Raw genomic sequence first — 13,412 nt, forward strand, 5'->3', positions numbered from 1 at the left:
ACTTTGATGATGCAGTGAAAGAAGAGACTTGGAAGGCTGCAATGCAAGACGAGATCAATGTCATTGTGAAAAACAAGACATGGGAACTAGTGGACAGACCTTGTGACAACTCTGTCATTGGAGTGAAGTGGATTTATACGACTAAGCTCAATCAAGATGGTTCTGTTCAAAGGAATAAAGCTAGATTGGTAGCAAAGGGTTATTCTCAGAAACTCGGGATTGATTTCCAAGAAACATTTGCACCGGTAGTTAAGCATGAAACAATCAGAGGCCTTATTTCCGTAGCTGCTCAGAAGGGGTGGTTTCTACACCAACTTGATGTTAAGTCGGCTTTCCTAAATGGAGTCCTAAAAGAAGTGGTGTTCGTTGATCAACCTCAAGGATTTGTTCTTAAAGGACAAGAGCACAAGGTGTATAAGCTTAAGAATGCACTTTATGGCCTGAAACAAGCTCCGAGAGCATGGTATGGAGAGATCGACTCATATTTCAATGAAAGAGGTTTTCAAAGGAGTGAGAATGAACCTGCCCTTTATGTCAAAACAAAAGGTATTTCAGATATCCTTATTGTTTCCTTATATGTTGATGATTTGGTTTATACTGGAAGTAGTCATAATATGATCTTGAATTTCAAGAATGACATGATGAGGAAATATGAGATGAGTGATCTAGGCATGTTGCATTATTTTTTGGGAATTAGTATCATTCAATCAAATGATGGTATCTTTATTACTCAAAAGAAATATGCAAAAACACTTCTAGAAAAGTTCAAAATGGTTGGTTGCAAGCCTGTTGCAACACCTCTAGTTGTGAATGAAAAGTTTCAAAGAGAAGATGGTAGTGGTGATGCTGATGAATCTGTGTATAGAAGCCTAGTTGGGAGTTTGTTGTATTTGACAACGACTAGACCTGATATTATGTATGCTGCAAGCTTATTGTCCAGATTTATGCACAAGCCTACTTGCATTCACTATGGAGCTACAAAGAGGATCCTAAGATACATACAACGTACACTTGACTTTGGTATTATGTATGAAAGGAATGTTGAGCCAAAATTGTGTGGGTTCTGTGATAGTGATTGGGGAGGTAGTGTGGATGACTTGAAGAGCACATATGGCTATTCTTTTACATTAGGGATTGGTGTATTCTCTTGGGCATCTAAGAAACAAAAATCAGTTGCACTATCAATGGCAGAGGCTGAGTATGTGTCGGCTTCAATTGCAACTTCTCAAGTAGTGTGGCTGAGAAGAATTATGCAAGATTTTGGTGAGAAACAAGAATCAGCAAATCATATCCTTTGTGACAATAAGTCAGCTATTGCCATGAGCAAGAATCCTGTCTGTCATGGTAAATCAAAGCATATTGCTCTGAAGCATCACTTCATCAGAGGTGCTGTGGAAGACAAGGAAGTGGATGTGGTCTACCGCAAGACAGAAGATCAAGTTGCTGATATCTTCACCAAGGCATTACCAAAGGACAGATTCATCTACCTAAGAGAACTTTTGGGAGTGAAGCATCAAAGCATTAAGAGGGAGTGTTAAAATTAATCCTTTGCTTCTGTTTGCCGTCTAATTTCTTATGTCCTTTTATGTAATTTGTAATGTTTTTCAGTCGACTCAATTCTGTGTAAAAGGGCTGATTGTTGCCTTTATCAGTCGACCCAATTACTTCAGTCGGCTTATGTATTGAGCCATATATATCAGAAATATCTGAATGAAAAGATCATATCTCTGTTTATAGAAAAAGCATCAGCCCTCTGTTTCCAAAGCACTATGCACTCTGTTTCTTTGATTTTCAATCTTTATCATTTTATTCAAGTTTTATTAATGATGAAAGATTGTCTAAATACCAACATCGAATTGTTACTATTTCTGTATGTGCGTATAATTTCGGCTATGATTTAGTTTTAAGTGAGCTACATTTAGCTAATCGTCATAATCGAACTTAACAATTGTTCTAAGGATTGGAATTCTACAGTATGCTGCTGGTTTCAGTAGCATTTGCTTTGATGTAAAGATGTTTTCAATTTGCTGTCCAATCAAAGTTGTCTACGGACTATCTTTTGTTTCCGAGCTGGAATATTTGGTCTGGTGGTGTTTTGATACTTGTATTTTTGTTGGAGTATTTATGTATTCACGAGAGTTGTATTGTTTGGATGTTAGTGTGCGAGCAGGCATATAGTATGGCGCAAAATCTGGATCAGGAAAGTGATGGCAGAGGTGTTCTTCGGTTTAACACCAGATTGATGTCTGTAATCAAGGTATCACTTAAGCTCTAATTGTGACTGATAATTTTTAAATGGCAGCTATTAGTGCAAGTCTACTGTATTTTCTTTTCTTTTCTTATGGTTAAAATTCTAAGATACGAGTATTTGAAATTTTGTTTCAGCAAAAACTTGCAAAAATAGATGGGGGTCAAATAGATTGGAATCATGATATTGAGCACCTCTGGGGATTCTTACCAGCGATACAAGCGACAGCATAGAGTCGATGATATTCCAGAGACAGGAACAAAGATGGCGTGAATCTGGAACTTTTGGTGCTTACTTTGGCGAGTATGGCCTCCATTTTTTGCTTTAGTTGGATACTTGTTTTTTTAACCGAAAAATTGTTGGGTAATCTGTCCATATTTTTGTGTGTTTGTATTCTACATTAATGAGATGCGATGCATTCTTACGGAGACTAGAATACGCATATTGAAACTCATGAATTTGAACTACTAGGGCATTATGTGCCGGAATGCATAACAGAACTAAGTTTCTGCACCATGTGTCAAAGCTGTAATTTAATAAGTTCATAATTAGTGAAAAGGGGGAAATTGAGATTGTTTTTTCTTTTATTGACATATCTGTCTTATGGGAAATTCCTTTAAAGTAGTTAATATTTTGTGGGTGGCAGTATACTGCTGCGTTATGGCATAAGTTTTGTTTGTTATTTTTCTTTTTAACTCAAAGCATTGGTTTTCTTTTCCACTTCTTCAATCATATAGAAAATGGATAGAACTTTCCCTTATGATTTGTTTAAATATGTTATTTATTTCTTCTTTTTTGTCTCATATTGGAGCTCAGTTATTTGGAAATGAAAGGACAATTGCTACCTTGAGGCCTTTAGTTGAGTTGATGGAGGTACTTAGCAAAGATGCCGATCCTAATGGAGTTGGAAGACTTATTTCGGGGGAGGTATTTGTCCTTTTACCTCATATGTTCGTATGTGATATTCAACAAATGGCTTACTGTTGTAAGCCTGTTTGTGTCTTTATTTGCACTTAGCAAAGTTTGACCCATATAAACTATACTAAAATTTCATCCTATATTCACTTATTCGAGTCGCTTTTGGGTGATTAATAATAATGATAATGGTGAAACAAAAACATTGTTTACAAGTCTCTGTTGCCAACTATTTTCAGCATTGTTGGTTCAGATTCAGTGTACGCGATTGACTTTTTTCATTGATCTGGGTTTTTGGGTGCGAAGGGTTAAAAATACCAGTGCAACATCATCTGGGGAAAGGGAATTGTTGTCGTGGGATAGAAATATATCTTTAGTTTCTCTTAGGCATTTGAGTTCAATATGAATATTGGGACTTACTGTATTTATGCTCTGTTTTTTATATATCGAGTCAGTGTATCAAGTGAAAGTAACAAGTTTACACGTCAACCTTTTTATTCTACAGATTAAACCTCTTGCTGAATCTGGGATAAAGATGGGGGCCAAATAGATCAGAGTCGTGATGTCAAGAGACAGGAAAAAGAATGGTGTGGTGCGGCTTAAAAATCAGAACTTGGGGAAGTAACGAATCGATATCTGTGAGTGTTGGGGTGGAAGAGAAAGAGTGTCTGTGTGGCTGAGAAAAACAACAATCAAAGTGAGAGCTGGTGACTCAGGTTTATAATTGCTTTGCTGATGCTGTGTTCTATGTAAAATGGGGAAAAGAGAGGAGTGCTCAAATTTCCTTGTTTTGCTCTTGGATGCTTTTGACAAACTCTTTTTCATATGAATCTATATTTATTTTGTTTGAAAGACCACCCCTTTATCCGGGTTAGTTTCCTTCATTTTCCTGCTGCATTTTCTCTTCTACTTGGACCTCCGTCGATCGATTTTCTCGATGCAAGTGTGTATCTGTCAGTTGTTAAAGAATCAAGGAATGTTTTACGTCCGCTGATACTGATTTTTCTATGGGCGTTGTTGAGTTGAAGGTAATCTTAGTCTATTAAAATTCCTGATTTTCACAAGTTTAATTACGGTATTCGATTCTGGGATTTTGGGTTGCCAAAGTAACGCATTTTGCTGCTAAAGGAAGTTCCGGAGAGACTAGGGGTGGTGTCACGTCCCGATCCCAACATACGTCGAAAATTGACACCTGACAAGGAAAATAATGTTCTTTGAATACGATGTTCTTTGAATACGGTATAAGTTACGGAATGAAATACTTTAACTGATAACCCAAAATAATGTGAAGGTGGCTAAGTTCTCCACAAAATATTTACAAATATGTACATCCCAAAAAGAAGCATAATCTTTGCTTTACTAAGAACAAGTATGAGGTGCTTAAAAGAAAGTCCCAAACGATAAAGTACAAGAGTGAAACAAGGGTAACCTAACGCTCCAAGTCTCTGATAACTGCACTGCTACCTGTTGGAAAAATAGTTATTAGTTTTTTTTTGTTTATGGTTTTCTTGTGGGACAAGGATGTTAGAATTTTCTATATCCTTTAAGGATTAGGATTGTGCTTTAGTTTTCTATATCCTTTAAGGATTAGGGTTTGCTTTAGTTTTCACTATATATAGTAGTGCTTGTATTAGTTAGTTTTAACAAGTCAGTCACGATGTAGTTTCTTGAGATTATGTAACCGTTTCGGCATTCAGTTTGTTTAATAATATTCTTATTATTTTGTAATCTTGTTCGTTACGCACTTTGATATTCAACTTGGTATCAGAGTAGGTTTGATCATTCGGGATTTAATCTGCTTGTTTGATATCCGTTTCTCTTTTGCCTCCGTTATCTGTTAGGGTTCTAGTTAGGTTCGTCAAGATTGATTGTTATTGGTTTCTTTTTTGGGTCTAGATTATGTGAGTTTTGTGAAAGTTGTCTGCTTTTGTTCTGGTCAATCTGTGTTTGTTTTCTATGTCGTGTTTGTCAGATCACAGAGTAATGTTTCTGCAAAAATAAGAAAATAGAAGAGAATGGAAGAAGAATACAGGAAGAATGATACATGAAAATGGAAAAGAAGAAGACGTGTTGTTTAAAGGGGGAGAAAAAAAAAGAAGGAAGAAACAAGAAAAAGGAAAAAGAAAAAATTGGTTGATTGTTTGAGGCTTAGGCCCACACGGGCAAGAAAGAAATATGATTTGTTTGGTTTGTCTGTCGTTCTCACTGCGACGATCGCTCGAGTGCTTGGACTAGTGATCATTCGAGCGACGTTACGAAAGTTGGATTTTTTGTTTTTTGTTTAGCATCGGCATTCGCATTCGCATCGGTATTGGCATCGGCATCGGCATCGACATTGGCAGTGGCATTGGCATTCGCATCGGTATTGGTATCGGCATCGGCATCGACATTGGCAGTGGCATTAGCACTGGAATTTGGAGTCTTGCATCCACATCTACTTGTTGGCAAACTCATGACGTGTACCACCATGAGTTTGACGGGGGGTGTTGGAAAATTAGTTATTAGTTTTTTTTTGGGTCTGGATTAGGTGAGTTTTGTGAAAGTTGTCCGCTTTTGTTTTGGTCAATCTGTGTTTGTTTTCTATGTCGTGTTTGTCAGATCGCAGAGTAATGTTTCTGCAAAAATAAGAAAATAGAAGAGAATGGAAGAAGAATACAGGAAGAAGGATACAGGAAAATGGAAAAGAAGAAGAAATGCTGTTTAAAAGGGGAGGAAAAAGAAAAAGGAAAAAGAAAAAATTGGTTGATTGTTTAAGGCTTAGTCCCCACCTACAAACTTCCCAGAGTCTACTCAAACCTGTCATCTGTACGATCAGTGCCTACACCATCGGAGTGGTGCACCAGGCAAACAACAACCTGGATAAGTTGAGAAGTTTATGCGAATGACAATAATATCAAGTATGTGAGAATAATGCTAATGTCAACCATCAAACACAGTTTACATATCTTGAATATAAATCATTCATAAGAAATCAATACCAACTTTTGCAAACCCCGAAGGAATCACCCAAACACCCAACGGTTCATCTGAAACCAATCACAACATCTCACAACCATCTTCTCATACAACAATGAAAAGTAGAGTTAGAGTGACACAGGTTGACCGAAGCCTACCCCTTTGAAGCCATCTCAATTCAAATTCAATAAATCCCAAGTGAGTAAGATCCCGGACTTCCACTCAACAGAATCGCGAAATAGGAGGGATTCCGGACCATCTCTCAACGAAATCCAAGTGGATACGATTCCGGACCCTCACTCAACGGAATCGCTAAATACAATACGTAACAATAACTAAATGAAACCCAATTTAGATACGATTTCGGAACATCACTCAACGGAATCGCGGAATAGAAGGGATTCCGGACCATCTCTCAATGGAATTCGAGTGGATACGATTCCGGACCATCACTCAATGGAATCGCAGAAGACCAACAATCAGAATGTACGGCGGCTCAAAGAAATGAGACAAGCACATGCTACTTAATTTACAAAAACTCAACAAAGGAAGATTAGGCACAATTACTAAATTTAGAACCAATCACCGAAGCGGAAGGTGAAACCATATCGAAGCAACAAATCCCCATCATAATGGTTAACGGTCATTACTAGTCCTCACATTAATCTCAACATGCCAATCATACAAATCAAACCACATTTCCAATATACATGCCACACCCCATTTCATAAACATAAATTGATGTCGAAGTATTGGAATAACAATTCAATAGAACATATTCATAAAACCAATTCATATCCACACAGGATCATAATTATGACAACCTGGTAATTACCAATATCACATATATTAAAGTCACTCACCTGGAGTCCGCGCTAATGTACCCTAGCACGATAGTCAAGGCATCATGTTCTATCACTGCCTAACAAAGCACAAGTCCACATTTAGATTTCCTTCGATAATTCACATACTAAAAAATTCTCATATGTCTCCCACAACAACATTTAATGAGGAATCGAACCGTCGTTCTAATGTAGGGTGCATGATCTTACGTCATTTGCTTCGTAAAATCCAATCACTAGATTTTCACTTATAAGTCCCTAAGGTCCTTAAACAATCTACAATAGCATATTAAAATCTTGTCTCAATTCAATGATAAGATTGTCAATTGTTAGAATAATCAAGTGGTCAACCTTATCGATAATATATACAATCAACAATATTTTCATAAATCGAATGTCACATATTGGAAAATTCGACTTTTTCCAAAAAATCTCAAATTTTACAAGATTGAAGATTTCAACAAGTAGAGTCAACTTTATACATGTGGCCGAGTCCAATTTGGCCAGGAAGGCCCTCAAATTGGCTCGCACCCAACGAAACCCGAAGGTGGGTGTTCTTCAATTCGGCTTCCTTGGTGTTCCAATGCCCCAACCACCAATTGGGTCTTGTTCTTGGGTCCAAGGGAAGCTGCTTAAGGGTGATGGTGAATGGTGATACTCTCCGGAATGACAATTCGTCGTCGAGAACCCCCGGGTTCTCCTATGGAGTTCTATATGAAATACACCTTAAAACCCTTGATTTTTTTGTAGAGAGGGAAGGAGGAAGGTAGTGGAGCAAGTTGCAGGTGAAGGAGGTAGGAAAATCAAAAGAGAAATGGTAGGAATTGGCCTAACATTGGCCGGTTTGAAAATAAAAAGGGTTTGGTGGTGGTGCACGGGTTCACCCAATGGAAAAAGAAAATGTCAACCTTCTCCTCCTTCCTATTGATCCTTTCTTAACCTTAAAAAAAAATCTGCTGGGTCCCCTTAATAGTGGCTGCTGCCTAAACTTTTTCCACCACCTAATTTGCCCAATTCCACTTATAATAGCCGGTCCATTAATCTAAAAAGGGTTTGGGTCTTTAACCCATAAGTGGAAATTAAAATGATTCCCACAATCTAAAGTTTCAACACTTTAAACGTCTGTAACTATACCGTTATAATTCGGACTCGCAAACGGCTTTCGCCTATGCGTTTGTGGGTTCAAGATTTATTTAAAAACACTAGTTCTAACTTCGAAATGTCAACGAAAGATAAGGATTGTTTATGAAACTTCCAGCTCGATAACTAATCAATTACTAAACTTATAATTAGTAGAATTAAAATTAACTAATAAAGATAACGTAATCGCGAAATACGAATTTAAATTACGAAATACGTAATAAATGGTGAAATTCCGGGGATGAGATTTCACAGGTGGAAACAGGATAAGGATAAAGGGAAATTTTATTGAGACTCATTTATCATCTTTTTACATTCAACTTATCTTTTTTTATCTTGATATTCCGAAAGTGCCCAACAAATCTCTTTTTACACCCATAATGAAAAAGAACAAAAAAATAAAATTACAGTACTAAGAAATTCCAACCACCCCATCTCTCCAAACCCCAACTGCTCCCAATTTCTACCCGTCCCTAACCCCCCACTGCCGCCTCTCCTACCACCCACAACGAAAACTCCAAAGATCTCAGGCAGCACTAAGAAATTCTGACCACCCCAAAAGGTATTCGAGAACTTTTTTTTTTTTTTTTTTTTTTTTTTTTTTTTTTTGGAGAACCTCGGCGGTACGAGGGAATTTTATTGATAAGAAAAAAGAAGTTACACCTAGACAGGGGGGGACATAAACCTAACCCCTCATAGAACAAGAGAAAAGAAATACAAAAGAAAAAGGGGGGGACATGCACCTTACCCCTTTTGAGAAAGGAAATGCCGGAAAAAGAGGGGGGGACATAGACCGTACCCCTCTTGGAAAAGAAAATACAAGGAAAAGACTAGGCGGACATAAGCCCAAACCCCTCTATAAACCTTAAAAGGTAATAACCTGCAAAACAAACTGCAAAACAAAAGGGAATCCAAAAAGGTTAGGAAAAGAAAGGAGAAAACACATCAAGAAGAGGAGACAAACCTGTAGGTTGGCATGCCCAAGAAATCTGAGTGCAGAGGAGGGAGGATCTCAATTGGGGGAGTGGAATGCCAGACAAGTGAAGATGATAGAAGCCCTAAATTGGCTAATTTGTCAGCAACAGCATTCCCTTCTCGAAAAATATGAGAGCAACGAAAAACCATGTTCTGCAAAAGGAGAGTACAATTGTTCCAGCGTGTCTGGAGCGACCAAGGGGGAGAGAAAGATCCAGAAGCAAAACATGATATTACACTCGAAGAGTCGCTTTCAAGCCATAAATTTTGCCAGCCTCGCGCGTGGGCCAATTCGACAGCAAGGATGACAGCATGGAGCTCCGCATAGAAAGAAGTACGATGGCCCAAGCTTAGGGAGAAACCACCAAGAAAATAACCCGCAGAATCTCGAAAAACCCCGCCACATGCCGCAGGACCCGGATTACCTTTAGCAAGGCCATCAGTATTCACTTTGACCCAAGAAGAAGGAGGGGGTGCCAAAGAACAGGGACAATAGAAGGAGCTTTACAGGGGTTAGGCGATATTCCAAGAGAGACTAAAAGTTGCCGATCCAAAGTGCCTCGTACATGGCCAGGGGTGAGAGCTCCAACCTGCCTAATCCAGGCCGAGGTGGAGTGGCAGAGACGTGAGAATGAGGGAGGTTTGCCTTCAAACTTCACTTTATTACGCATCTTCCAAATAGCCATGAGTAAGAAAAACCCTGAAGCTAGCCAGACATTGCGAAGATGTGGAGAGAACCGCTTTGACAGAAAATCAAGCCATAGATCAGAGAGGGAGCCCATAGGTTGAATAATAGTGCCAAATTGGGTAGCTAGCCAACGCCAAGCACATTGTGCAAAGTCACAGCTAGAAAATAAGTGGTCAATAGATTCAGAATTCTTGTGACATAGTTGGCATATTGGAGCCAGCGGGATACCTCGGCGCTGAAGTTGATCCTCCGTTGGGAGCTTGTTGAAAAGAATCTTCCAAACTAAAATAGAGTAACGAGGTGGGATGAAAGGACGCCAGATAATGGAAGCCCAACTCTTGACAGGAAACCAATGACGAACAATTTCATAGCCATCGGAAAAAGAAAAACCACCAAAAGTAGAAGCTTCCCAAATTAAAACGTCCTTATCCTCATCAATTGGAAGAGGCATTTCTAAAATCTCTTTAGTTAGGTCTGGGAAAGTAGAAGAAAAGATAGAAGGAATAACCCATTGTCCCATACGAATAATATTTGAGACCTTAGTACGAGATAGAGAAGGGGCAATCTCTGTTGCACCAACGACGTCCACAATAGGCTTATCCAGCCATTTATCAACCCAAAGGGAAGTAGTAGAACCATTTCCAATCACCCAACGACAATTCTGAAACAAGATATGAAGAATGGATTTAATACCAGGCCATATAGAAGATCGCATATAACTACAAGAGTATAGGCGACCATGTAGCTTGAAACGTTTCCGAATATAAATACTCCAAGGGGAATCAGTAGTAATAATAAGCCATCCAAGCTTTAAGAGAGCTGTAGTGTTAAGAGAGCCAAGATCACGCAAACCCAAACCACCTTCATTCTTCGGAGCACATATCTGATGCCAAGAAACGGTAACCAACTTCTTGGAGGTTACGTCACCAGACCATATAAAATTGCGAGCACATCGTGAAAGAGACCTTAGCAAGGAAGAAGGCCACTTATAAACAGAAAAGCTATGCAAGAGCATACTTTGAAAAACTGATTGAGTGAGTTGAACTCTTCCTGCCATAGATAAAAGTTTCCCCTTCCAACCAGTTAACTTAGCTTTAGCTTTATCTGCCAAGGCTTGAAGATGACTCCTTTTAGGCTTGCCACAGAAGATTGGAACTCCAAGGTAGACAAAAGGTGCTTTGCCTTCTTTGAAACCCAAGTAACTCTCAACCACAGCTTTGCGATGCCTTGAGGTAGAGCCCAAGTAGAAAGTACTTTTTGCCTTATTGATAAATTGACCAGAGGCTCTACTATATCTATCGAAGAAACCTTGCAAGTTACGCAGGGTGACACCATCACTTCTACAGAAAATGAATAAGTCATCTGCATAGAGAACGTGAGAAGGAGAGATACAACCTCTTGGAGCAAAAGTTGGCTTAGTAAGCCCATCAAGTTGAAGACGACTCAAGCCCCTTGATAAAGCCTCCTCAGCTAGACAGAAAAGTAACGGAGAGAGAGGATCCCCTTGGCGCACTCCTCGTGAACAAGAGAAAAAACCATGCGGGGAACCATTGATTAGGATGGACAATTTAGCAGATCGTAAGATGGTAGAAATCCAGTCTATAAAACAAGTGGAGAACCCAAAGTTAGTAAGCACCCGCAATAGAAATGACCAATCTAAAGTATCAAAAGCCTTAGCTATATCAACTTTGACTCCCATATTGCCACCACGAGTTTTTTTGTCAAGCACATTGAAACATTCTGAAACTAGGCCAATACAATCAGTGATACGTCGGCCAGGTATGAAAGCAGCTTGATGTGGAGAAATAATGCGTTGAACAACATGAGAAAGGCGAACTGCCAAAATTTTGGGAATAATCTTAAAGAGAAAGTTTGCCAAAGCAATAGGTCTAAAATGAGTCATGGAAATAGCGTCTTCCACCTTCGGTATCAAAACTAAGAAGTTACTATTGGTATTGGGGTATAGCCAATTTGATTGAAAGAATTGCTTCACAAATTGAATGACATCAAAGCTGACAATATCCCAACAGTGATGATAGAAAAAACCTGGAAAACCATCTGGCCCTGGCGCACTGGAAGCACTTAATGAGAAAACTGCCTCCTTAATTTCCTCATCAGTAGGTAATGCAGATAAGAGATCATTTTCAGAGTCTGTGACCATCGGCTGGATGACCTCACAAACCTCATCAATACCTGAAGGGTTGAAAGAAGAGCCAAACACAGTCTGATAGAAATTAACAATATGGTTCTCAATAGCCAGCGGGTCGGTAAGAAGATTATTTCCATCAAGAATACAACTGATATGAGAGTTGGATGATTTAATACGAGCATAAGCATGAAAGAAAGAAGAATTTCTATCCCCTTTAGTTAACCACTTAACACGAGCTCTATCTTTCCAAAATGCCTCTTGCATTTGAAGAGACTCCATTACTGTAGTCTTGGCGACAATCTCCTCCTCGAAAAGATCATTATTTATACCCTCAATTGAAATTCTTTGTTGAATCATAGAAAGATTATGCCGAGCATTAGCCACTCTATTATGAACATCACCAAAAACCGAAAAATTCCATTGGCGCAGGCAGGTTTTTAGAGCTTTCAATTTTTGCAGAATGATAAACATAGGACAACCATAGACAACTGTATTGCTCCAGCAATGAGTTACAGTTTCTCGAAAAGATGGATGTTGAACCCACATTGATTGAAAACGGAAAGGACGATGACCATTGCGCAAAACTCTAGAACCAGAGAAAATAAGGGGGTTATGATCTGAGACTACCTTTGGCAACGCTATGCAGTTAGAGTGGGGCCAAGAATCAAACCAACTTATATCACACAAGGAGCGATCTAACCTTCGTTCAGTGCGACCACGAGACCTCCAGCCATTAGACCATGTAAAGGCTGCCCCAGATGTGTTCAAGTGGGTAAAGTTACAAGTGTCAGACATGTTACTAAACTCAGCACATGAAGCTTGGGACGGTCTGCCTCCTCCCATCTGCTCGTGGGCACCCAGGATAGCGTTGAAATCGCCAATAGCCATCCATGGAACTTGTGTTTGTGGGCGCAGAGAGATAAAGTCAGCCCACAAGTCTCTTCTTTTAATAGATGAGGTGCTTGCATAAACAAATGTGAACTGGCTTGGGATATGATCAAAAGTACAGCGAACCGTAACCTGTTGATCAGATATAGAAATAACTAAAGGGTCTGCACAAGCCGAAGATGTTAGTAACCAAAGGTTGGGGGCAAGAGTTCCTCTAGAGTTAAAAGTAAGAGCAGATAAATTTAAAGAATCCCAATAAGCAGCTGAAATAGAATTAAAAGTCACCATGGGCTCCGTAATGCAAACCAAATCCGGGTGATGCAACCGACAGATGTTAGAGAGCTCCGTCCGAGAGTCATCGTTACCAATGCCACGGATATTCCAGAAGAGAACCTTCATTTATAACGAGCCGGTAATCCGCGGACCCTACTCGGATATGGTTTATCACAGGGTTGATCAAGATTGGCAAGCTGCTTTTGTTTTTTCTTTTGACTGTTAGATAGCACAGGAGTAAAACCATCCATATCACAGCCTTCTATGTGATTGACAATATCGATGACATCCTTAGCTAATGTCGCAACATGTTCAAAACCAGGGGGAATGCTATGGTTG

At 39.2% G+C, this 13,412-nt stretch overlaps 1 protein-coding gene across 2 annotated transcripts in view; it reads left to right on the plus strand.

The window, feature by feature from the left end:
* Nucleotides 1-13,412, plus strand: part of LOC126627275 (uncharacterized) — an 83,382-nt gene that overhangs the window by 58,908 nt on the left and 11,062 nt on the right. The window contains exon 5 of one of the 2 annotated variants that reach the window (XM_050296745.1): nucleotides 2,386-2,805. The exons of the other annotated variant lie outside the window; for it this stretch is intronic. Within the exon in view, the coding sequence (XP_050152702.1) occupies nucleotides 2,386-2,481 (96 nt within the window). The 3' untranslated portion in view covers nucleotides 2,482-2,805. Of the gene's footprint in view, nucleotides 1-2,385; nucleotides 2,806-13,412 lie in introns of those variants that run through there. 2 annotated transcript variants of the gene reach the window in all.

This window comes from Malus sylvestris, chromosome 6 (genome assembly GCF_916048215.2).
Source record: "Malus sylvestris chromosome 6, drMalSylv7.2, whole genome shotgun sequence".
In the NCBI taxonomy this organism is placed as follows: Eukaryota; Viridiplantae; Streptophyta; class Magnoliopsida; order Rosales; family Rosaceae; genus Malus; species Malus sylvestris.